The sequence below is a fragment of the Choloepus didactylus genome, chromosome 27 (assembly GCF_015220235.1).
Source record: "Choloepus didactylus isolate mChoDid1 chromosome 27, mChoDid1.pri, whole genome shotgun sequence".
Taxonomy (NCBI): domain Eukaryota; kingdom Metazoa; phylum Chordata; class Mammalia; order Pilosa; family Megalonychidae; genus Choloepus; species Choloepus didactylus.
The window spans coordinates 12,207,776-12,234,809 of NC_051333.1; the positions used below are offsets into that span (position 1 = coordinate 12,207,776).

At 37.9% G+C, this 27,034-nt stretch overlaps 1 protein-coding gene and 1 pseudogene across 1 annotated transcript in view; both read right to left on the minus strand.

Annotated features, from left to right (window-relative positions):
* Positions 1–15,913: 15,913 nt before the first annotated feature.
* LOC119521447 lies at positions 15,914–18,228 on the minus strand (annotated as a pseudogene).
* A 790-nt stretch (positions 18,229–19,018) lies between these two features.
* Positions 19,019–27,034, minus strand: part of LOC119521049 (zinc finger protein 233-like) — a 28,914-nt gene continuing 20,898 nt past the window's right edge. Inside the window, exons 4-5 of the mRNA XM_037819039.1 lie at positions 26,469–26,561; positions 19,019–22,450 (exon numbers count right to left, since the gene is read on the minus strand). Of these exons, the coding sequence (XP_037674967.1) occupies positions 20,433–22,450; positions 26,469–26,561 (2,111 nt within the window). The 3' untranslated portion in view covers positions 19,019–20,432. The remainder of the gene's footprint in view (positions 22,451–26,468; positions 26,562–27,034) is intronic.

Here is a 27,034-nt window from a genome sequence, read left to right on the forward strand (position 1 = left end):
GCATTTCTACACTGTTTTGATAACTGTTCCTTTGTAGTAACTTGTGAAATCGGGAAGTGGGAGACCTCCAACTTTGTCTTCCTTTAGAAGATTGATTTGGCTCTTCCAGGTGAATTTCATGATCAAATTTTCGATTTCAAAAAAAAAAAAAGGTTCCTAAAATTTGGTAGGGGTTTGGTTGCATGCATAGATAATTTTTTAAATGCAATTTTATCAAGATATATTCACAAACCATATAATCAGTGGTTCACAGTATCATAATATGGTTGTGCATTCATCACTACCATCAATTTTAGAACATTCTCATTACTCCAGAAAATAAAAAATAAAAATAAGAGTAAAAAGGAACACCCAAAACATCCCACATCCCTTATCCCCTTCTATTATTTATTTATTTACATGTTGCTATTTTATTACTAATCTGCCCATACACTGGATACAAGGAGTGTCAGTCACAAGGTTGTTTTCTTTTTAAATACAATTTTATTGAGATATATTCACATTACATACAATCATGCAAAGTGTACAATCAATTGTTCACAGTAACATCATATAGTTGCGCATTCATCACCATAATTTTTTGGACATTTTCATTACTCCAAGAAATAAAAATGAAAATAAGAATAAAAATAAAAGTAAAAGTACAAAAGAACACCCAAAATATCTCATACAGTTTTCCCCTTTTATTCATTTACTTTTTGCCCCCTTTTTTCTACTCATCTGTGCATACAATGTATAAAGGGAGTATGAGCCACAATGTTTCCACAATCACACAGTCACACCGTATGAACTATATTATTACAGAATCATCTTCAAGAATCAAGGATACTTGATTGTAGTTCAACAGTTTCAGATATTTTCTTCTAGCTATTCTAAGACACTAAAACTAAAAAGGGGTATCTATATAATGCATAAGAATAACCACCAGAATGAATACTTGACTCCATTTGAAATCTCTCAGCCACTGAAACTTAATTTTGATTCATTTCTTTTCCCCGCTTTGGTTAAGAAGGCTTTCCTGTGTCCAGGCTCATGGCTGGGAGTCATGTCCCACCTTGCCTGGAAGATTTATACCCCTGGGAGTCATGTCCCACATAGGGGATAGGGCAGTGAGTTTACCTGCAGAGTTGGCTTAGAGAGAGAGCCCACATCTGAGCAAGGAAAGAGGTTCTCTGAGGGTGATACTTAGGCACAATTGTAAGTAGGCTTAGCCTCTCCTTTGCAGTAAAAAGCTTCATGAGTGCAAGGCCCAATATTGAGGGCGTGGCCTACAATGGTTAGTCCCCAATGCTTGCTAGAATATCAGGAATTCCCCAGGTGGGGTGGATTAATATTTCCAATTTTTCCCCAGTCCCTCAAGGGGGCTTTGCAAATACATTTTTATTCTCTGCTAAAATTGCACTGGGATGTATCAGGGCTTCATGCTAACCGGTAACAACCAACCAGATCTCATGTCCTGTTCAAGGTTTCATGTAATTATGGTGTTTGAATAAACTGACCATACAAGTTAAATTATATAGCATGCTACAGAAAATATAGATTTCCCACCAAATAAATATCTCTTCCTTTGGTCTCACATAGAAGTTAAAGTTTTAAAACACAGTCAATATCATCCTTTACCCTTTAGTCTGGTTTACCTTAGTCCTAAACAAGTCCATTTTGTTCAGATCTCTAATTAAAGTCTGATCTCTTTTTCAGCTTCTTTAACATTTGCTGTATGGGGTAATGCTGACATTCATAGCTGCTGAACTCTGGCTCTGAGTCTCAAGTGTCACACAGATACCCAAAGTTGCAGGGACTGACCAGGTTATACACAAACAGTTCATCATCTTAGAATTGAGAAATAACCATTACAACTCATGAATAGATGTAATTGCTGCAAGAGCTTACAATCTAGGAAACTTTACCATAAGACTTCCCCTGATAACCTATGCTCTCAGATTCAATTCTCAGAGTTTGCATATTATAGTTAGTCCATATTACTGAGGTGTCATAATGTTTACCTTTTTGATTCTGGCTTATTTCTCTCAACATACTGTCCTCAAGGTCTGTTCACCTAGTTGCATACCTCAACTTCATTTCTTCTTGCTGCTGCTCAATATTCCATTGAATGTATACCCCAAAGTTCACCATTCCATTTATTGGTCGATGTACCCTTAAGTCATCTCTATCCATTGTGAATTGTGAACACTGTTGCCAAAAACACCAGTGTTCACTGTCCATTCTTGTCCTTGCTCTCAGTTCTTCCAAGTATATACCCAATACTAGGGTAGCAGGACCATATGGCAACCCCATAGTTAGCTTCCTGTGGAACTGCCACCCTGCCCTCTAGCTGGGCTGCAGCATTCTACTTAACTACCAACAGTGAATAGGTATATCCCTCTCTCCATGTTTTCTCCTGCACTTGTATCCCTCTGTTTATTTTTAAAACAGTTTTATTCATACACCATACAACCCATTCTAAGTAAACCATCAATGATTCCTGGTATAGTTACGTAATTATGCATTCACCTCCACAGCCTATATGAGGACATTTCCATTTCTTCTGCAAAGAAAGAGGAAAAGGAGAAAAAAATAAAGAATAAAGTATAAAAGAAGAAAAATAAAAAGTTCAGACAACAATACCCCACCATGAATCCCATATTACTCCCTGATAACCCCCCTTACAGACATTTAGCTTAGGTATATTGCCTTTGTTACAATTAATGGAAGCATCTCACAATGTTACCATTAACTTAGACTCTAGCTTGCAATGATTGTATTTTTTTTCTTGTACCACTCAATTTTCAACACCTTGCAATGTTGGCATTCATTTCTTCTCCCTCTTTTAAAAACATTCTTATATTTGTACATTTAACTACCATCATTGACCACTCTACGTTTCAATAAGTTATACAATCCTAGACTTTATCTCCTATCTTTCCTTCTGGTGTCTTACATGCTCCTAGCCTTTGTCTTTCAACCATACTCACACTCATGTTTGCTCAGAGTACTTACAATATTGTGCTACAATTATGCAGTATTATGCTATTCATTTCTGGATCTATATAATCAAAACTATTTACCCTTATATACTCCTTCAGCATCAAATGCCTGATTTCTAACCTCTCTCTATCTCCTGATAACCTGTATTCTCAATTTTAACTTTCAAATTACACTCATTAGTGTTATTTTATATTAGTGAGTCCATAGAATACCCATCCATTTGTTTATGGCTAATTTCACTCAACGTAATGTCTATTGTCTACCATTTTGACTTTTGGAATTTATATGACATATCTTACTGTATTTTATTCTATTTTTCCTCTCTGTTTTTACTCTCTCTGATAGTCTACATTTCTACTCTCTTCTCCCAACCTCTCTCTCTTTTCTTTTCCTATCTGCCTGTAGTGCTCCCTTTACTATTTCTTGTAGAGCAGGTCTCTTCACAAATTCTCAGTGTCTGTTTGTCTGAAAATATTTTAAGCTTTCCCTCATTTTTGAAGGACAGTTTTGCTGGATACAGAATTCTTGATTGGCAGTTTTTCCCTTTTGGTATCTTAAATATATTATGCCACTGCCTTCTTGCCTCCATGGTTTCTATTGAGAAATCTGGACATAGTCTTATTGAGCTTCCTATAGATTGCTTTTCCTTTGCTGCTTTTAGAATTCTCTCTTTGTCTTTGACATTTCATAATCTGATCATTAAGTGTCTTAGAGTAGGTCTATTCGGAACTATTCTGTTTGGGTTACACTGCACTTCTTGGATCTGCAATTTTATGTGTTTCATGAAAGATGGGAACTTTTCAGAGATTATTTCCTCCATTATTGTTTCTGCCCCTTTTTGCTTCTCTTTTCCCTCTGGGACACCCATGACATGTATATTCACATGCTTCATATTGTCATTCAATTTCCTGAATCCATGCTCATATTTTTCCATTCTTTTCTGTGTTGGATTATAGAAGTTCTGTCCTCTAGTTCCTGAATCTTTTCTTCTGTCACTTCAAATCTGCTGTTGTATGTGTTTTTTATCTCTTTTATTTTGCTTTTCATTACCTCAAGTTCTGCCAATTGTTTTCTCAAAAGTTCAATTTCTTCCTTATTTTACTCAGTCTTCCTTATGTCCTTCGTCTCTTTTGCCATAACTTCCCTCAAATCATTGATTTGATTTTTGAATAGTTTTAGCATATTTGTTTGAAGATCTTTAATTATTTGTTTCAACTCCTGCATCTCATTTGAAGTGTAAGTTTGTTCCTTTGAATGGGCCATATCTTCATTTTTTTCTAGTGTGAATCGTAATTTTTTGTTGTCTAGGCAGCTGGTTTCCATGATTACTCCAATTAGATTTCCCCAGACTAGACAGGACTAGGTCTGAGGAAGAGGGTGTAATCACTATCAAGTTTCCCTGAGAACAAGACCCAGAAAGTTGTCAGACTTTCCTGTGAGGCCTCCAGAAGTTGTGCTTCTCCTATCCTGCCCAGCAGGTGGCACTTGGCAGCCTGCAGCTCCCAACTAGCATAAAGAATTTCATTGCTTTTAATTGTCAGTAGACCCTGAACCTGCAAGGGGCTGAGAGTGTTGATTTTGTGGCCTGCCACTTTGCTGTATTCATTGATTAGTTCTAGTAGCTTTGCGGTAGATTTTTCTGGATTCTCTACATAGAGGATCATGACATCTACAAAGGGTGAAAGTTTTACTTCTTCCTCTCCAATTTGGATGCCCTTTATTTCTTTTTCTTGCCTAATTGCTCTACTAGAACCTCCAGCACAATGTTGGATAATAATGGTGACAGTGGGCATCCCTGTCTTGTTCCTGATCTTACAGGGAAAGCTTTTAATCTTTCCCCTTTGGGTATGATGTTAGCTGTGGGTTTTTCATGTATTGACTTTATCATATTGAGAAAGTTTCCTTCTATTCCCATCCTTTGAAGTGTTTTCATCAGGGAAGGGTGTTGACTTTTGTCAAATGCCTTTTCTGCATCGATTGAGATGGTCATGTGGTTCTTTAGTTTTGATTTATTGATGTGATGTATTCCATTAATTGATTTTCTTATGTTGAACCAGCCTTGCATACCTGGAATAAATACCACTTGATCATGGTGTATAACTCTTTTAATGTGCTGCTGGATTCAATTTGCAAGTAATTTATTGAGAATTTTGCATCTATATTCATTAAAGAGATTGGTCTATAATTTTCTTTTTTTGTTTGGTATCTTTGACTTTAGTATTAGGGTGATGTTGGCTTCATAGAATGAGTTAGGTAGCTTTCCCACCTTTTGAAGAGTTTGAGCAGGATTGGTACTAATTCTTTCTTGAATGTTTGGTAGAATTCACATGTGAAGCCATCTGGTCCTGGGATTTTCTTCTTTGGGGGCATTTTGATGACTCACTCAATCTCTTTACTTGTGATTGGTTTGTTGAGGTCATCTATTTCTTCTTGAGTCGATGTTGGTTGTTCATGCTTTTCTAGGAAGTTGTCCATTTCATCTAGGTTGTCTAATTTATTGGCGTATAGTTGCTCATAGTATACTCTCATTATCTCCTTTATTTCTGTGGGGGCAGTAGTTATGTTCCCTTTTCTATTTCTGATTGTGTTTATTTGCATTCTCTCTCTCTCGCTCTCTCTCTCTCTCTTGTTAGCTTAGCTAAGTGTCCCTTGATTTTATTTATTTCCTCAAAGAACAAACCTCTTGTTTTGTTGATTCTTTCTATTGTTTTCCTGTTCTTGAGTTCTTTAATTTCTGCTCTAACCTTTGTTATTTCTTCTGTTTGCTTTAGGGTTAGATTGCTGTTCTTTCTCTAGTTCTTCCAGGTGAAAAGTTAATTCCTTAATTTTTTCTCTTTCTTCTCTTTTAATACAGACATTTAGGGCAATAAATTTTCCTCTCAGTACTGCGTTTGCTGCATCCCATAAGTTTTGATATGCTGTGTTTTCATTTTCATTTGTCTCAAGGTATTTAGTGATTTCTCTTGTAATTTCTTCCTTTATCCACTGGGTGTCTTAGAGAGTGTTATTTAGCCTCCATATATTTGTGAATTTTTGAACTTTCTGCCTGTGATTAATTTCCAACTTCATTCCATTATGGTCTGAGAAGGTGTTTTGTATAATACCAATTCTTTTAAATTTAAATTTTAAATTTACCCAACATGTGGTCTCTCCTAGAGAATGATCCACGAGCACTTGAGAAAAATGCATATGCTGCTGTTGTGGGGTGTAGTGTTCTATAAATATGTCAAGTCTAGATCATTTATTGTACAATTCAATATGTCTGTTTTCTTATTGATCCTCTGTCTAGATGTTCTTTCCATTGGTGAGAGTGGTGTACTCAAGTCTCCAGCTATTATTGTAGAAGTATCTACTTCGCCCTTCAGTATTGACAGTGTTTTCTGCATGTATTTCAGGGCACTCTGACTTGGTGCCTAAATACTTATAATTATTATGTTTTCTTGATGAACTGTCCCTTTTATTAATATATAGTGTCCTTCTTTGTCTCTGTTAATTGTTTTACATTTGAAGTCTAATTTGTCTGATATTGAAATAGCTATTCCTGATTTTTTTCTGGTTGTTGTTTGCGTGATATATTTTTTTCCAAGCTTTCACTTTTGGCCTATTTTTGTCCTTGTGTCTAAAGTGAGTTTCTTTTCGATAGCGTGTAGATGGGTCTTGTTTTTTAATCCACTCCACCAGTCTATGTCTTTTGATTGGGGAATTTAATCCATTGATATTTAACGTTATTACTGTCAGCACAGTACTTTCTTCTACCATTTTGTCTTTTGGATTTTATATGTTGTACCAGTTTGTATATATTATGTCCCCCAGAAAAAGCCAGGTTCTTTGATGCAATCTTGTGGGGGTAGACATATTAGTGGGGATTAAGTTGGAACGTTTGGATTAGGTTGTTTCCATGGAGATGTGCCCCATACAACTGTGGGTGATGACTGTGATTGGATAGTTTCCATGGAGGTGTTCCCCGCCCATTCAGCATGGGCCTTGATTAGTTTACTAGAGCACTGTATAAATCAGACAGAAGGAGCACACTTGCTACAGCCAAGAGGGACACTTTTAAGAATGCACAGGAGTTGCAGATGAGAGACAATTTGTAGATGACCATTGAAAGCAGACTTTTGCTCCGGAGAAGCTAAGAGAGGAAAAATGCCCCAAGAGCAACTAAGAGTGACATTTTTGAGGAACTGCAGCCTAGAGAGGAGCATCCTGGGAGAAAGCCATTTTGAAACAGAACTTTGAAGCACATCGCAGCCACTTGCCTTCCCAGCTAACAGAGGTTTTCTGGACACCACTGGCCATCCTCCAGTGAAGGTACCCAATTGTGGATGCATTACCTTGGACACTTTATGGCCTTAACATTGAAACTGTGTAACCAAATAAACTCCCTTTATAAAGGCCAATCCATTTCTGGTATTTTGCATAAGGCAGCATTAGCAAACCAGAACAGGGTACCTCCACTGAAAGATGGCCAATGGCATCCAGAAAACCTCTGTCAGCTGGGAAGGCATGTGGCTGGCATCTGCTTAACTCCCAGGCCACATTTCACAATGGCATTCTCCAAAACATCTGTCTCTCAGCTACAGCTTCTCTAAAGTCCTTCTACTTCTGAGCTTTTATAGGGCTCCAGTAAACTAATTAAGGCTCATGATGAATGGGCAGGGCCACACTTCCATGGAAATTATCTGATCGGAGTTATCACCTAGTTGGATGGGTCACATCTCCATGGAAACACTCAATTTCCAATACAATCAACACTAATATGTCTGCCCCCACAAGACTGCATCAAAGAACGTCATTTTGGGGGACATAATACATCCAAACTGGCACACTGGGGGTGACTCTTAGGCACCATTTTCAGTAGGCTTAGCCTCTCCTTTGCAGTAACAAGTTTCATAAGGGCAAGCCCCAAGATCAAGGGCTTGGCCTTCTATATTGGTAGCCCCAATGCTTGTGAGAATATCATTAATTCCCCAGGTGGGGAAGTTTAATATTTCCACATTTTCCCTCAGTCCCTCAAGGGGGTTTTGCAAATACATTTTTGTTCTCTGCTCAGATTACTCGTGGATGTATCAGGGCTTCACACTAACCTGTACAAACCAACCAGATTTCACTCCCTATTCAACTTTCCATGTAATTACAGTGTTTGAATAAATTTATCATACAAGTTAAATTATATAGTGTGTTACAAAAAAATACAGATTTTGCATCTAATAAACATCTCTTCCTTTGGTTGCACACAGAAGTTGAAGTTTTATAACACTGTCATCATCCTTTACCCTTTAGTCTAATTTGCCTTAGTCCTAACCATGTCCATTTTGTTCATATCTCTAATTGAAGTCTGATCTCTTTTTTCAGACTCTTCAATATTTGCTGTATGGGGTAATGCTGATATTCATAGCTGCCAGAATCTTGCTCTGAGTCTCCAGTAACATATAGATTCCCAAAGTTCCAGGGACCAACCAGGTTATACACAAAGAGCTCAGCATCTCAGAATTTAGAAATAGGCATTACAACTCAGGAATAGATGTAACTGCTCTAAGAGCTTACAATCTAGGAACCTTTACAATAAGCTTTCCCCTGATAACCTATGCTTCACAAAATGTGACAAGAGAGATGAAGGATATGAAGAAGACTCTGGTTGACCATAAGGAAGAATTTGTAAGCTTAATCTGTTTTGATAGAAAGTAAGGAAATGCTTAAAGCATGATGGGAACATGTCACTGGATGCAGAATCCAGGTTGGTATGTCTTCCATCAAATATATATGAGAGTAACTAGTCAAAACACATTGAATAGCATAGAAATCCAGGAGTCTATTTTGATCTTAACAAATTTAGAAAATGAAGGTTTAATGAAAAACACATATTTACAAAATATCAACAATCTTCTTAATTACGAAGGGGGAAAGAATAACTTTACATTGGGTAGATCTGGCAAACATCACATTGACCCAGTAATCAAAGTTAAACATCACCATGAATAGGACAAATCAAAATGTGTGCCAGAAGACCTCATCACTTATGTGACATTCCAGCCAAAGATGCATAACCTGAATATAATTGTGAGAAAATACCAGACAGGCATATACTGAGATACCTCCATACACAATTACAAAATAACTAGCAAATAATTTTCAAATGTGTCAAGTCATGAAACTCTAAGGAACCACTTCAGACTGAAGAAAACTAATGAGACATGGCGACTAAATGCATAATGTGATACTGGATTGGATCATTTTGCTATATGGACACTTGTGGGATTATTTGTGAGACATGAATGGAATCTGTGAATTAGATGGTGAGTAATGTGCCATCCTGATTTTGAGTAGTTTTATGGTTAATGTAGGAGAAGATCCATATTTGTAGATTATACATACTAAAGTATCCAGAGGTCATGGGGCATTATGGCATCTTATTCTGAAACAGATGAGGAAAATACTGTTCTGTATAGATGTACTCATAACTTTCATGTATATTTGACAACAATTGTCTCAAAATCAGAGACTGCTGGCTAACTATAGGAATCACCTATTCAGGTAGTTATGAAACAGTTGCTACTAAGATCCTTTGTTCTGATCAGAATTGGAATATATGAGATATACCCTGAAATCTCAGTGGCTTAATGCAATAAAATTTATTTATTGCTCAACTGAATTCCAATAATGGTCAAGCAGTCCCTCATATCCTATCTACATAATATGGAACAACTGGCATCCATGATTCTGTTGTGATGATTATTTTCATGTGTCAATTTGCCTAAGTTATAGTGTCCAGTTGTTTGGTCAAACATTGGCCAATGGTTACCATGAAGCTATTTTATAAATGGGATTTGCATCTAAAAGCAGTTGTTTTATCTACTGTCAACAAGAGGTTTCTCTAAGCAATATGGGTTATCTCCTCATCTAATCAGTTGAGGGGATTAAATGTGAGAACTGAGTGTTTCACAGGTCAGAAGAATTTCTGTCTTAACTTCAACAGTCTCTTGCTGAAATTTCCAGCCAGCTGCCTTCATCTGGGGAATTCAGACTAAGGCTTTCAATATCACCTTTACCATAACTTCCAGTGTATGGACTGTCCTATGTAGTTCAGACTTGCAAGCCCATATGGTCTCTCCTCATAACAAATAATACACATACACACAAATGAACACACACACATTCACATGTAAATAGATGCACATACATATATATTCTAGTGCACGTGGATTTTTTCATGTCCATCATGATACTTTTGCTTGAGTCTTGACCTTATTCACCATTATTAAGGTCTCTCCCCTGTGCAGACTCTGTTGTATGTGAAACCCATATTATAGGTATTCTCTGTTTTCTTCTGATACTGTGACTATTAGAGATCTGCTTGAAATACTGGCCATATTCATACAACAATATGTTGTCTTCAATATAACTTATAACTGAAAAACTCAGCTCATTCTTGAATTCTTAAAACACTACATTTGAAAAATATTCTCTACTGGGTGGATCTTCTGATGAAATAAGAATTAAAAGTTCTGAAGAGTACCTTACCCCACCTGTCACAGTGTATTATTTTTCTTTACCATTTTTTATTGTAAAATATAACATATATACAGAAAAGTGATAACTTTCAAAGTATGATTTAATAAGTAGTCAGCAAATATGAAAGAATATTATGGGTTACATTTCCACAATTTCAGTTATTGCCTTATTGTGAAATATAACATTTACAGAAACGGAATAACTTTAAAAGTATGCTTAAATAAGTAGTCACAGAGCAAATTTCAAAGAATGTTATGGGTTACAGTTCCACAGTTGCAGTTATTTCATTTTTGTGAGATATAAAATACATACAGAAAGGTGATAACTTTCATAGTACAATTTAACAAGTAGCTATAGAGCAAATTTAAAAGAATGTAATGGGTTATGGTTTCACCATTCCAGTTATTTCCTGCTAGCTATTCTAATACCCTAGGAACTAAAACAAAGATTTGGTATTCATAATCCTTTGTTAAATCTTGTCTGTTGCTATCCCTCAGTCTTGCTTGATCATTGTCTCAATCTTCAGAGATATCTAGGCAGTGAACACCCTAACTTATTCATAATGAAAAGGGCTGGTGACCTTATGGGAGAGGCGGATGGATCTGCTTGACATTCTTTAAGAGGCTGTTGCCTCTGGGTTTGGGGATTTATCTGGCATACAAACACTCTGGAGGATTTAAGTTTCTGAAAAATAAACTTAGTGAGTGAAACTTTTAGAGTCTCAGATAGGGACCTAGATATTTAGTATTTTCGGGACTACCATTGATTTTAGGGCTTGGCATACTGTGACCATTTAGAACGTCCAGTTGAAGTTTGTATAAGAATAATGTCTAGGATAGTCTCTCTATTCTATTTAAATTCTCTTAGCCATTGCAACCTTATTTTGTTACCTTTCTTTTCCCCCTTTTGGTCAAGAAGGCATCTTCAATCCCTTGATGCCAGGGCCAGGTTCATTCCTGGAAGTCATGTCCCACATGGTCAGTGAAATGCATTCCCTTGGGAGACATGTCCAATGAAGGGGGAACATAATGAATTTATTTACCAAGTTGGGCATAGAGAAAGGCCACATCTGTGCAAGAGTTTCTCTAGAGGTGACTCTTAGGAATAATTATAGGTAGACTTAGCCTCCATTTTGGAGCCATGAGCTTCACAAGAGCAAGTCTCAAGAATGAAGACTTGACTTATTAAGTATGGGGTTCCTAATTTCATATAGCATATATTCTGTCCAAGAACAATCTGTGCTGGTTTGAATGTATTATGTCCCTCAGAAAAAGCCATATTCTTGGATGCAATCTTGTGGGGCAGACATATTAGTTGGGGATTAAGTTGGAATGTTTGCATGGAAATGTGCCCCACCCAACTGTAGGTGATAACTCTAATGAGATAATTTCCATGGAGGCATGGCCCCACCCATTCAGGGTGGGACCTGATCAGTAGAGCCATATAAATGAGCTGACAAATAGAAGGAACTCAGTGCAGCTGTGAGTGATGTTTTGAAGAGGAGCTACAGCCAAGAGGGACACTTTGAAGAAAGCACAGGAACTGCAGATGAGAGACATTTTGAAGACAGCCATTGGAAGCAGACTCTTGCTCCAGAGAAGCTAAGAGAGGACAAATACCCTAAGTGCAACTAAGAGTGACATTTTTGAAGAACTGCAGCTTAGAGCGGAACATCCTGGGAGAAACCCATTTTGAAACCAGAACTATGGAGCAGATGCCAGCCATGTGCCTTCCCAGCTAACAGAGGTTTTCCAGACACCACTGGCCATCCTCTAGTGAAGGTACCCGACTGCTGATGTGTTACCTTGGACACTTTATAGCCTTCATACTGTAACTGTGTAACCAAATAAACCCCCTTTAGAAAAGCCAATCCATCTCTCATGTTTTGCATTCCGGCAGCATTAGCAAACTAGAACACAATCGATGTTGCACATTATCTTCACTTAGTTCTACAATCATCACGTTCAATTTTAAACAACTACCATAAACTAAAACACCCCAAAGCTCGTGTCAGCCCCTAATTATTCATCCCTAGTATTCATGTGGTACTAGTAAGATATTCCTATTAAATACAGTCCATAGTATGTAACAGGTAGTTTTCCCCATATTCCTATCTGTTGTCAACTCTTTGTGCAAGTGCCATAACTTAGTAGTAAATCATGCAAGCATTTATTTATTGTAGTGCTACTCTATGGGATACATTCCCTTAAAAACCTTCAATCATGTTTGCCTTCAATGTGGCACTGAGAATTACAATCCCATAAACAAAATATCATCACCCATCAATTCCCATATCTTTAAGGTAAACATTGTGAACAAGTCTGTATGTATTAGGCAATCATTCCACCTTCTCTAGCTTAAGACCTAAGTCCCTTAATGTCTTAATCTCTAAGTTCCCTATATTCTATATTGTAAGACACTGATTTTACATTATTCAGGGAGTTCATATTAGTGATACCATACAATATCTCTCCTTTTGTGTCTTATTTCACTCAGCCTTATGTCCTCAAGGTTCATCCATGTTGTCCCTGTTTCAGGACATCATTCCTTCTTACTGCTGCATGGTATTCCATCATAGTATATACCACATTTTGTTTAACCACTCATCTGTTGAAGGACATTTGAATTGTTTCCATCTTTTGGCAATTGTGAATAATGCTGCTATGAATATGTGTGCAAACGTCTGTTCAGTCACTGCTTTCAGATCTTCTGCGTAAATACCAGGTAGTGGAATGGCTGGATTGAAGGATAACTCGATATCTAGTTTTCTTAGGAACCACCGATCTGTCTTCCACAGAGACTGTACCATCATACATTCCCACCAGCAGTGGTAACAGTTCCAAATTCTCCACATCCTCTCCGGCATTTGTAATGTCTTGTTTGTTTAAAATGGCAGCCATTCTTATTGGTATGAGATATCTAATTGTGGTTTTGATTTGCATTTCCCTAATAGCTACTGAAGATAAACATTTTTTTCATGTGTTTTTTAGCCATTTGTATTTCCTCCAATATCTTTTGCCCATTTGATAATTGGGCTGTTTTTACTATTATCATTGAGTTGTAGGATTTATATGCTGGATATCGGTCTCTTATCAGATATGTGGACTCCAAATGTTTTCTCCCAGTGAATTGGCTGCCTCTCCACCTTTTTGACAAAGTCCTTTGAGAGGCACAAGAAGCTTTTGATTTTGAGTTCTCATTTATCTATTTTTTCTTTCACTGCTTGTGCTTTGGGTGTAAGGTCTAAGAAGCTAACTCCTAGTACTAGGTCTTCAAGATGGTTCCTATATTATCTTCTAGTTTTATGGTACAGTCTCTTATATTGAGGCCTTTGATTCACTTTGAGTTAATGTTTGTACAGGGTGTGAGGTAGGGGGTCCTCCTTCATTATTTTGGACATGGATATCCAGTTCACCTAGCACCATTTGTTCAACAGACTGTTCTGTCTCATTTCAGTGTATTTGGGGGCCTTTTCAAAACATCAGCCAACCATTTCCTAACTCTCAATATGATTCCATTGATAAATATGTCTATCTTTGTGCCAGTATTATGCTGTTTTGACCACTGTGCCTTTAGAGCAGGCTTTAAAGTCAGGAAGTGTAAGTTCCCCCACTTGATTCCTTTTTAGAATGTTTTTGACAATTCTAGGTCCCTTTTCCATCAAACTGAATTTGATAACTAGCTTTTCCAAATCTGCAAAGTAGGTTGTCGGAATTTCTATTGGAATTGCATTGCATGGGTAGATAAGTTTGGGTAGAATTGACATCTTAACAAACTTAGCCTGCCTATCCATGAACATGGAATATATTTCCACCTATTTAGGTCTGCTTTGTTTTCTCTTACTAAAGTTTTGTAATTTTCTGTGTATAAGTCTTTTACATTCTTGTTTATCCCTTGATACTTGAAGTTTAGTTGCTATTGTAAAATGGATTTTTTTCCTTGAGTATGTCTTCAGTTATGTCATTCCTAGTGTATAGGGACAATTCTGAGTTTTGTGTATCAATCTTGTATACCACCATTTTGAAGAATTTGTATATTACCCCAAGTAATTTTGTCATTAATTTCTCAGGATTTTCCAAATATAAGATCATAATCTTCTGAACATGAGTTTTACTTCTTCCATTCTGACTTGGATGCCTTTTCTTTTTCTTGCCAAATCGGTCCAGCTAGAACTTATAGCACAATGTTGAATATTAGTGGTGACAATGGGCATCCTTATCTCATTCACAATCTACGGGTAAGGCTTTCAGTCTCTCAAGGTTGAGTACCACATTGGTTTTATGTTTTTCATATATGCCCTTTATCATATTGAAGTTTCCTTCAATTCCTACCTGTTGAAGTGTTATCAAAAAAGGATGCTGAGTTTTGTTGAATTCTTTTTCAGCATCTGTTCTAGTTTCCTAATGCTGCCAGAGGGCAAAACACCAAAAATGGATCAGCTTTTATAAAAGGGGTTTATTTGGTTACAAAGTTCCAGTCTTAAGGCCATGAAGTGTCCAAGGTAATGCATCAACAATCATGTACCTTCACTTAAGGATGGCCAATGGCATCTGAAAAACCTGTTAGATGGGAAGGCACATCACTGGCATCTGCTCCAAGTTCTGGTTTCAAAATGCCTTTCTCCCAGGACGGTCCTCTCTAGGCCGCAGCTCTTCAAAATGTCATTCAGTTGCTCTTGGGGTGTTTGTCCTCTCTTAGCTTCTCCGGAGCAAGAGTCTGCTTTCAATGGCCATCTTCAAACTCATCTGCAGCTCCTCAGCTCCTGGGCATTCTTCAGAGTGTCCCTCTTGGCTGTAGCAAGCTTGCTCCTTCTGTCTGAGCTTATATAATGCTCTAGTAAACTAATCCAGTCCCATGCTAAATGGGTGGGGCCACATCTCCTTGGAAACTATCCTATTAGAGTCATCACCCACAGTTGGGTGGGTCACATCTCCATGGAAACATTCAAAGAACTACAATCTAATCAATGCTAATATGTCTGCCCACACAGGATTACATCAAAGATAATGGTGTTTTAGGGGACACAATACATTCAAACTGGCATATCTATATGATATCATTTGATTTTTCCCTTTCAATTTGTTAATGTGTTGTATTACTTTGATTTTCTTATGCTGTATCACCCTTCAATGTCTACAATGAAGCCCAATTGGTCATGGTGTATAATTCTTTTAATGTGCCTTTGGATTTGATTTGCAAGCATTTTGTTGAGAATTTTGCATCTACATTCATTAGGGAGATTGGCCTGTAGTTTTCCTTTTTTGTAGTAACTTTATCTGGTTTTTGGTATTAGAGTGATGTTAGCTTCATGAGTTAGTGTTCTGTTTTTCTTCAAATTTTTGAAAGAGTTTAAGAAGGAATGGTGTCAGTTCTTTCTGGAAAGTTTGGTAAAATTCCCCTGTGAAGCCATCTGGCCTTGGGCTTTTTTTTTTTTCCCCAGATACATATTGATATTTATTTAAAATTTTGGCTAATATATACAATTTGCTTCTTTCACTTAGCAATCTTTGACATTTTCTTGTTGGTAACTCCATCATTTCAACTGCTGGGAAATATTACATTTTATAGATATATTGGTTAGATATTTCTTTATTAATCAATATTTGGTGGCTTCCAAACTGTTATTTTAAAAAAGTCTTCAACAAATACTCCACGTTCCTTTTTTTAGTTCAGGATTAATTTCTAGAAATGCAAGCTCTGGGTTTCAAGTACATGAACATTTTGAATTTTAATTGACATTGCTTATTTACTTTTAAAATGGCTGTGCCAATTTATAATGCAGAAAATGTTATATTCCTGGATATCATAATCTAAATCTTTGCTAACATCATGCGTACAAAATATTGTTAAGTTTCATTTTTTAAGGTTGTGAAGCTTATTTTCTAATAAATTTTGTTTTCTAGCAATATCCATTCTCAACTCATTACCTCTGAGTTTAATTTTAACCAGTATGCTTGTTATGAGATTGAGCTCTTTCTGTACAGAGCAGACTATTTTTTTCTATCATCGGGGGGGATGCGGGAGGGAACAGAAAAAATGGAATTAAGTGAGAAAACATCTTCACATTAATCATTTTTTTTCAAAATTTCAAATTTGTACTTAATGCCTTTCTCCTCCTGGACATCAGAAAGAACACCTGGGTATTCTGGGAGATGATTATATTTCTCTGTATCAATTTCTGGAAAAAATGTGTCACTTTCAAATTCCTGCATGATCCTTCTCACAGTCTAAGATGGCCTGGCTGATTCACAGCTCCCTTATAAAGAGAACTGCCTCCATCAGTCCAAACCATGTCTACTTTATTTGCTAATTCTGGTTGCTCAATATGGTTTAAGGCATCCTCTAGATTTTTGGCCAGAAAATGTGCCCCTTGTGTGGGTTCAATGAGTTCTCTACTGAGAACTAAATTAATTCTGTCCTTTACAGGCTGATTATTCTTAGGGATGGAGAACCAGGTCTTTCTATCCATAATCACCAAATTGTGTTTAAGTTCTACTGAAGAGGTTGTGGTCATTCTTTGGAAATACTTGAATTCTTTCCTGAGTGGGGGCCAGGGCAGGTCTCCGTTCTTGCTGAGGCCCATGATCTGGGGCAAAGCAACAATGCAGTTTTGCAGATGAACCATGATGAAAGCAGCAATCTTGGGCTTTTTTTTTTTGTAGGAAGATTTTTGATGAGTGATTTGATCTCTTTACTTGTGATTGCTTTGTTAAGATACTGTATTTTCAGGTCAGTCTAGGTTGTTCATGTGTTTCCAGGAAATTGTCCATTTCCTCTAGGTTGTCTAGTTTTTTTGGGTACAGTTGCTCATAGTATCCTCTCGTGATCTCTTAAATTATAATGATCCCCCTGGCATTTCCAATTTCATTTGGGTCTTCTATCTTTTTTCACTGTCAGTCTGCCTAAGGGATTGTCAATCTTGTTCAAAGAACTAAACTTGCATTTTATTTATTCTTTCAAATTTTTTTTTGTTCTTGACATCATTTACTTCTGCTTTAATTTTTGATATTTCTTTACTTTTACTTGCCTTAGGGTTAGTTTGCTCATCATTCTCTAGCTTCTTCAGTTGTTTGTTTAGGTCTTCAGTTTCAGCTCTTCCTTTTTAATGCATGCATTTAGAGCTATAAATCTCCCTCTCAGCACCAACTTCGCTGCTCCCGTAAGTGATATGATTCTTGTTTTCATTTGTCTCTAGATATTTACCAATTTCTCTTGCAATTTTTTCTGTGACCCACTGGTTGTTTAGGAGTGTGTTGTTTAACTTCCATATTTTTGTGAAAGTTCTGGTTCTTTGGTGGTTATTGATTTCTAGCTGCATTCCATTATGGTCAGAGAGAATGCTGTGAATAATCTCCATCTTTTTAAATGAATTGAGAATTATTTTGTATCCCAGCATATGATATATCCAGAACATTCCATGAATGCTACAGAAGAATTTATATCCTGGTAACTTGGGATGCAATGATCTAGCAATGTCTAAGTCTAATTCATTTATCACATTGTTTAGGTTTTCAATTTCCTTATTGATACTCCAACTTGTATCTCTAGAAGAGACAGGTGTATTGAAGTCTCACATTATTATTGACCCCTTTAGTTTTCACAATGTTTGTCCCATGTACTTTGGAGCTCCTTGACTGAATGCATAAACCTTTATGATTGTTATTTCTTCCTGGTGAATTGTCCCTTTTATTAATATATATATAGTGTCCTTCTTTGACTCATACGACGTACTTGCATTTAAAGCCTATTTTGTCTTATATTAGTATAGCTACCCCTGCTTTCTTTTGGCTGAAGCTTGCATGGAATATTTTTTTCCATCATTTCACTTTCAATCTCTTTGTGTGGCTGGGTCTCAGATGCATCTCTTGTAAACAGCATTATCAATGAATCCATTTTTTTATGCCATTCTGCTAGTTCATATCTTTTATTTGGGGAGTCTAATCTACTCACATTCAAAGTTATTACTGTAAAGGCTGTTCTTGAATCAACCATCTTATCCTTTGGTTTTTACCAGATTTATTTTTCCCTCTCTCTCTTCTTATATTTTAAGTTACCCTTAGTAATATTCTTCATTTCTATGCCCTTCTCCAGACCTCTCTTTTTTCTTAGCTGGTAGAACTCTCTTTATTATTTCTTGCAGGGCAGGTCTCTCGTTAACAAATTCTCTCAGGATTTTTTTGTGAAAATTTTAATTCTCCCTTGCTTTTGGAGGACAGCTTGCTGGATAAAGAATTTCTGGCTGGGAATTTTTCTCTTTCAGAATCTTAAATGTGTCATACCACTGCCTTCTCACCTCTATGGTGCTGTGTAGTCAGTGCTATGTGACTTCCTTGTATGTGGTGAATCACATCTTTCTTGCTGCTTTCAGGTCTCCTTCTTTTCCGCATTTGACAATCTGAATAGTGTATGTCTCAGAGTGGGTCTATTTGGATTTATTTTATTTGGAGTTTGTTGGGCATACTTGATTTGTATATTTATGTGTTTTACAAGAGTTGGGAAGTTTTCCCCAATTACTTCCTCAAATACCCTTCCTAGCCCTTTACTCTTTTGTCTTTCTGTAACACCAATGATTTTTATATTTTGATGCTTCATGTTGTCCATCATTTCTCTGAGATCTATTTCAAAATTTTCTTTTTCTCCACAGCTTTTTATCACAATCAATTGCCCTGTCCTCTTATTCTTTCTTCTGCAGCTTCAAGTCTGCTATTGTGTTTCTAGTATATTTTTAATTTGATGCACAGTATATTTATTTCCATGAGATGTTCTTCTATCTACTCTTTAAAATTCTTATTTATGCTCTTCTAGAGTCTTCTTGATGTCCTTTATGTCTTTAGCCAACCTACTCAGGTTGTTTTGAACATTTGTATGTACTTCTTTAAGTAACTGCTCCAAGTTCTGTGTCTCCCCTGGCTTTTTAATCTGTTCATTTTGTTCATCTATATCTTCTTTGGACTTGCTGTATTTTGTGACTTTCTATTCACTTTAGGGCGTTTTATCATCTTGATTAGGTTTTGGAAATGCAGAATCATATGGACATTTATACAGAATTTGGCAGAAATCTAGCCTATTGGAGTGCACTTTCCCTATCCTCCCAAAAGATGGTGATCTTGAGCCACCTCTTAACTTCAAGTCACCTTTTCCCTGGCTATGGGTGCACATGGGACATGGTCCAAACCAAGTGGAAATTCAATGAGTGCACCACTTCTTGTGTTCACTGGGGACTGACAGCTGTGGGGGTAAGCGGTGGGTCCTGTGCAGTTTACCACAGAGTCCTCTTAAGGGCACAGAGAGCTTGGTGATTCATGGGCCTCTAAGCATATCAATCTCAGTCAGTGAGGTTGCATGTCTCACCCTCCACATCCCAGAACTAGCCCATGTCATGCATGGGGTGGGGGAGGGGCCCCCGGTCCTCACATTGTATGCCCTTGGAAACCAAGGGCCTCCATGGAGGAAATGTAAATCCACTGAGTATTGGGTGTACAGTCAACGCAGGTCCACTGTTTCCCAAGTTCCCTCATGGGAGCTCCTGGCCACGGGGCTGAGAAGTATTATCTCCTCAGTTAATTGCTGAGGTGGTTGTGAGGGAGTGGAGAGCTCCTTCCTCCCCTGCTCGGGGACAGTTTGCAGCTGTCAGCCCCAGCAGTCCCAGTTTAATAAACTCACCCTGTCCTTTCAGAAATAATTTCTCTGCTTTTTCATCCAAATCCCCACTATATACTGAAGAGGCCCTTCTCTGGCCACTTGTACACTGAAACCACTGTACCGGGCATTTTCTGCTTTTTCTCTAGTTACTCCATGGGGTAGACCTCTGCTCTGCCTCTCCTATTCCTCCACATTCCCAGAATCTACATGTATTTTTTTCAACTTTATGGGCTATCTGAGGAATGTGAACATATGAACTCTGACTAAAGCACCTTACCACATAGAAAACAATTTTATGGTTCCTCTCCAGTATGAATTCTCAGGTGGGCTTGTAGATGAGAGGCCTGAATGAAGCCCTTATCACATATGCCACATTTATAGGGTTTCTCTCTGGTGTGGACCCTTTGATGAATATTAAGATAAGACTTCAAAATGAAGCCTTTCCCACACTCTCCACATTTGTAGGGTTTCTCTCCTGTATGGACTCTCTGATGGGCTTTAAGACGTGAACTCCAGCTGTAGGCCTTGCCACATGTCTCACATTTGTATGGCCTCTCTCCTGTGTGAACACTTTGATGTGCATTAAGACCTGTAATCTGACTGAAGTACTTACCACATGTCTCACATTTGTATGGCTTCTCTCCTGTGTGAACTCTCTGATGAACATGAAGATTTGAAATCCAGTTAAAATCCTTACCACAGGTCAAACATTTGTATTGTTTCTCTCCTGTGTGGACTCTCTGATGGGAATGAAGATATGAACTCCAGCTGAAGGCCTTACCACATGTCTCACATTTGTATGGCTTCTCTCCTGTGTGAACTCTCTGATGAGCATGAAGAGTTGAAATCTGACTGAAGTCCTTACCACATGTCTTACATTTATATGGTTTCTCTACTGTGTGGACTCTTTGATGGGCTTGAAGATGTGAACTCCAGCTGAAGTACTTACCACATGTCTCACATTTGTATGGCTTCTCTCCTGTGTGAACTCTCTGATGAACATGAAGATTTGAAATCCAATTAAAGTCCTTACCACATGTCACACATTTGTATGGTTTCTCTCCTGTGTGGACTCTCTGATGAGCTTGAAGATTGCAGTCACGGCTAAAGTTCTTATCACACACATCACATTTGTATGGTTTCTCTCCAGTGTGTATTCTCTGATGGGCTTGAAGATGTGAGGGCCTTGTGAAGGTCTTACCACACACCTCACAATGATATGGTTTCACTCCAGTATGGACACACTGATGAAGATCAGAATTCTGATTAAATACCCTATTACATGCTTCCTGTTTGTATGTTTTGTCTCCATCATGGATTCTCTGATGGGTATGTTGTGATGTCTGACTGAAACCTTTATTATACACATCACATTTACAGGATTTCTCTACAGTGTTGTCCACACAATGAATGTTAAGATCTAAACTATGACTGAAGTGCTTCCCATACCTGTCACACTTACATGGCTTTTCTCCTGTATAAATAAGTTCATATGCAGGACAGGAAGAGTTCTGATTGAAGCTCTTAGCACATACCTGACATCTGTAGGGTTTCTCTCCTGCGTTGACTTTCTCATTAGTTTGAAGATGTGAACTCTGACTGAAGCCCTCAACACACCCATCTTTTCTATAGTGTTTCTCTTGTGTATGAACACTCTGATGAATGGGAAGCACTGGGCTATAATTGATGCCCTTTCCACACTCGATACATCTATGAGACTTCTCTCCTAAGTGCAACTGCTGATGAACTTCAAGATTAGAGCTAATGCTGATGCCTTTTCTATTTTCATCAAAGGATTGCGCTCCCGAGTCGATTACACTATGCTGGGATGATTTCAAGTCTTCTGCACAATTATTGTGGCTAAATGCTTTCTCTCTTCTGTGTAATCTGTGATCATGATTGTGATGAGAGTTCCTTCTCATAATACACTGATAGAGTTTACACCATTTATTTCTTACATCCATTTGGTAATTTTGTGATTCTCTCAGATACCTATTCCTCCAAAAATCCCAGGTGGTCCTATCTGGAAACTCTTTATTTTGATTCCTACTGAAACTCTCCCCTTCAAGCTTCATTACACAGTTCTTATCTTCAGAAATCTGATTAGATACTTCTGCCCACATCTGACAGGGGGAATCACCTTGCTTTAGCATCTCAGACATCTTGCCTTGAAGATTTAATATTGCATCTTGCTTTCTGGCTAATTTACTTGTAAATTGTTCCCACACCTGCCAGCATGTAAGATCTTCTTGTAAAAGGGATCTTAATGCTACTTCTTGAAGCGACTCTATCTCATTTTGATTCCTGTGCCCTGGAAGGATAAGGAGAATTCAGAGATGATAAAGAGGACAAGTGATTGCTCAGAGAAAAAAATATTTCATTTGTAATCTACATTGGGAGACCATATTCAACCACTGGAAAGTTCAGCTTGACTTTATCACTGGTTTTCCAGGCCTATCGAAAGAAACAATTAGTCACTAGGACCGAATCCACTAAGTGCTTAAGGGAACTCATTTAGACTATACTAAGTCTTACGTACATGGTCAAGTTAGAAATAAGGAGACTGCATTGCAAAAACAGGTGTTCTACAAATATTTAATAGAGATCTTTACCTCCTAGTCCACAAGAATATTCACTTAAAAAATCCTTTCCTCTTTTTTGCAGCAGTTTATCGGTTCCACATAATCCTATTTATAAGCTTCAAAACAAGGGCTGAGTAGTACAACCCGCACATCTGTATGTGGCAAGTGGAAAATGTCTAGAAAAGCCTGAATTGATCTCTTACTGTAAAAACATGGATTATCAGAGGATGCCAAGAATTCCCAAGATGAAGAAGAGGGTACGTCCTCAGAAAAAATGAGAATGTATTTGCAAAGAAAAATCTCTCCTCTACCCATAATGAACCTATAAGATGGTGCCTTTATTTCCTTAATTAAGTCAAATGAGCTACATTTGAGAGAATTTTCCCAAAATTTAAATGGATTACTAGTACACAGTATACAACTTCCGTACATTATAAGCTGAAAAAAAAATCAGGAAATTCAATCTCATAGCTGACACTTGCTATGGGAATGAAGCTTTGATAATTTTTGCCACTTAATTTTTTTTAATTTTTGGATAATCCTAAACAGCTAATATTATATTCTAGATTCCATAGCTATGTAATGGTATATACTAAAAAATGCTGTGGAGCCAGTATATAATGGCTCTTAATGACTCCTTCAGGTACTCAAACCCTTTTAAATTCCCCTACCACAGTGCATCAGAATTGGTCTGTGAAATCAATAGAGTGTGGCAAAAATGATGGTATGTCACTTCTAGGTCAAAAAAAGACCTGTGGCTTCTACCTGTTGCTCTTTTGGTTCAATTGCTTTGGGAGAAACCAGTGGCCATGCTTTGAGAAGACTCAGGCAGCTCTTAGTGAGAGGCCCACTTAGCAAGGATAGTTAAGTAGCCCATAATAGCTTTTTAAAACCAAAAGTCTAACTTCAGGCGGCTAATTTCCAAGAGGGGGTGGGGCCCTGAATCGCTAGCTAACATGTCACATCAGAAATACTGAAAAGAGTCTAGATGTAGGCAAGACGTAATCTTTAACTTGAACTCATAATTTTCACTTCTGTCTTCCTAGGCATCAAAAACCAAGTTTATAAGGCTCAACAGCATTAAGAATGTCAACAAAATACAATAGGTATTCCTTAAGTGTTTGCTGTAGGAAGGGGAATTTAATTTTTTTTTCCTTTTTATTTTTTCTTTTAATTGAATTTTTGTCTACTTCAAAAGCCATTGAAAAATACTGGTGGCCTCCATGGTGAGTGACTTTTATCCCATGCATCCTTTTGCTCAGTTCCACAATTTTGCAGATGTATGACCCTTGCTAGTGAAAGATCAATACCTTATTGAGATCATGGTGAGAACAAACTAAACTTAAAGCATACATATATTCTTCTGACCTAAAAGTGTCACTTTCAAATGTTTGGACAAGCTAGACATTAACTCTGAATAACAAGACTGATAAAGACAACTGAACCGCTTATCCGAATTTTGGAACTCTTCCCCCTAAAAAGCCTCTTCATTAAAAATGTGGACAGTTTCATCTACTCCAAATTTTGCCCTTGATTGAGGTCAAATGGTCATCAACTCATAACCGTAAATTTAAGTTACAGTTTGGGTCTCATTTATGCAGAAACAACTGAAAATTTAAAATGACCAGGAGAAAATCTGAACTTTCAAACCATTTTTCATATCAGTTTTGTAGCAAAACAAGGCAAATCAATACTTATGTGGATAATGTACAAATAGTGGGAGCCTACAGAGACATGCTAAGCACTGAACCTTGCTAAGCAGTACAGTTCTTACTCAGTTGCCACACTTACAAACATTCTTGACCTAGCTACTATTAAACCAAGAACAATTAACAGAGATTTTTAAACATCCAAGTGTCAGTATCTTGCTAAGACTTGTGTACTGATTTGTCTAAAGATCAGTGTCATCTATCTTTCAACACAGAAATATCTTGGTATCTCCTAGACATAGCAATTCTGCCAGTTTGGAGGCAGGGAGCCATCAAACCAAATGCAGTTGTTTTTTGTTTTGTTTTGTTTTGTTTAATTCAGATGAGCACCTGTTGACATTCAAAAAGCAATAAAGAAATGACATTACACCTTCCGGGGACATTAGATCTTGGTGAAATGCCAACTGGAAAATGGTGCTTTAACAATGCTCTCTTACAATGTAAGGAATAAAATAAAACCTCATTTGCTTGGGATTTCTGAGCATTCAGGTCAAGTATTCTAAGCAAGATTTAAAAAGAGAACTTTCAAACCATTAAAGAGGACAAATTTTTACTTAAAAAGACATGTGGCTTTTGCGTTTTGCTCTTTTGGTAGAATTGTTCTCGGAGAAACCAGCTGCCATGCCTTGAGGAGACTCAGGCGGCTCTTAGCGGGGGGCCCACTTAGCAAGGACAGGCCTGCTGCCAGGAGCCAGTGAAGAAATGAGGCCTCTGGCCATGAATCCTGTGAACGAGCCCTTCTTGGCAGCACATCCTCCACTCCAGCCCTGCTTTCAAGTGACTGAAGCCTAAGTCGACATCTTGGCTGCAACCTCATGAGATAATAAGCCAGACTAAAGTGCTCCTGAATTTCTGACCCTCCGAAACAGCATAAGATGATAAGCATTTGTTGTTGTAAATTGCTAAGTTGGGGGTGGGTGGGTGGCGCATTTTGTCATACAGCGACAGGTAAGAGATACAGACTTTGGATGCAGGGAACCTTTATAACCAAAGCCTAAAAAATTGTGGGAGCAGCGCTGGAACCAGGCAGAAGGTGGAAGATGGAAAGCCTTTTAGGAGAGAATTCGTGAAGTGCCTTAAGACTTTTCATAGAAGTCTGGACATTGAGGAGGCCACAGAGAGGGTTAAAAGGGAGGTAAGGAAATATTACTGGAAACTGGAAGAAGGGAGGGGGTCCTTGTTATGTAGTACCAGAAAATTTATTGACTCGGTTGCCTGCCACTATATAGACAATAAAAATGTACTTAATAAACTAGGTGCTCTAGCCAGCGAATGTTGAAGGTGCTGCCTAGTTTCGTCTTCCCGATTGTAATGAAATGTGAGAAGAGAAATATTAGCTAAAGGAAGAACCGTTGAACAATAAAGACTCAATAATTGTTAGTTTTTAATATCCTAAGCCTGATATATTGATGGTGAATGGTGTTAAAATTAAGAAATAGCTTCTGAGTGAAGATTATATCCAGGGCATTCTCAAGAAACATGGCCTAAAGATAAAGTTAAAGGTATGACTAAAAAATTTTATTAAGACTTCAGAAATATCAAAGGCGGTGCCTCAGAGTACTGTTCAGTCAGATTCAAGGCCCTCTAAAGAGTTTAAGTGTGTGCCTCACAGATCCTTTCAATCAAATAGGGACGCTAAAAGGCATTAGCCCTCAGTCTTCTCAGTAGAAAGCTGTCCCTTCTGGCTGAAAGGGACTGAGAGAGGAGAAAAGGATAGGAAATAAATTCAGAGCATTGGCGGGTGGCTGGGTCATATATAGAGCTCTTAGAGGCCAGGGTAAGGATTTTGGATTTTGCTGAGTGAAATGGGAAGCCATGGGACAGTTTTGAGCAAAGGAATGACATCACCTGACTTACACTTTAAAGGATCTCTCTGACTACTGTGTAGAGAATGGACTGCAAGGAGGCAAAAGTGGAAGCAGGGAGGCAGTCAGAAAGCTGGTCAAATCAAAGCAGAGTAATGAAAGACAGGGCTTAGGTCAATGAGGTAGTGAGAAACAGAGTCCCTGTTGCAATGATTTGGCTGCATGGTTCTCACCTGAATGCTCACCTTCAATTTCTGACTCCATTGTCAAGAGTTTCTCTTCTTTCTCCAAATGTAATATTATATCTGGTTGGAAGAATTGATATCCTGTGGAAAGAAAATGGCATTCGTATAAGGAAAAAAATTTTTTTTCAAAGGAAAAAAATTTTTAATTTGAATTCCAATCCCATAATTTTCATAGACTCTGTAGTCAGTTGAATGATGGTCCCCAAAGGGAGTTTTCACCAGTAACCTGAAAGTGTGCCTATTTAGAAAAAGGATCTTTACAAATATAATTAAGATCTTGAAAGGAGATCACCACGGATGAGGGGGGGCCCTAAATCCAATGTCCAGTGACCTCAGAAGAGACAGAGGCAGAGGGAGTGAAAAACAAAGGCAAGGGGGGAAAAGGCCATGTGAAGACGGAGGCAGAGGCTGGAGTGACACTGCCACAAGCCCAGGAAAGCCAGGAGCCTCTGGAGGCTGGGAGAGGCCAGGAGGGTTCTTCTCTCGAGCCCTGGAGGGTGTGAGGCCCTGCTGACACCTTGGTGGTGGATTTCTGGCCTCCTCAACTAAGAAAG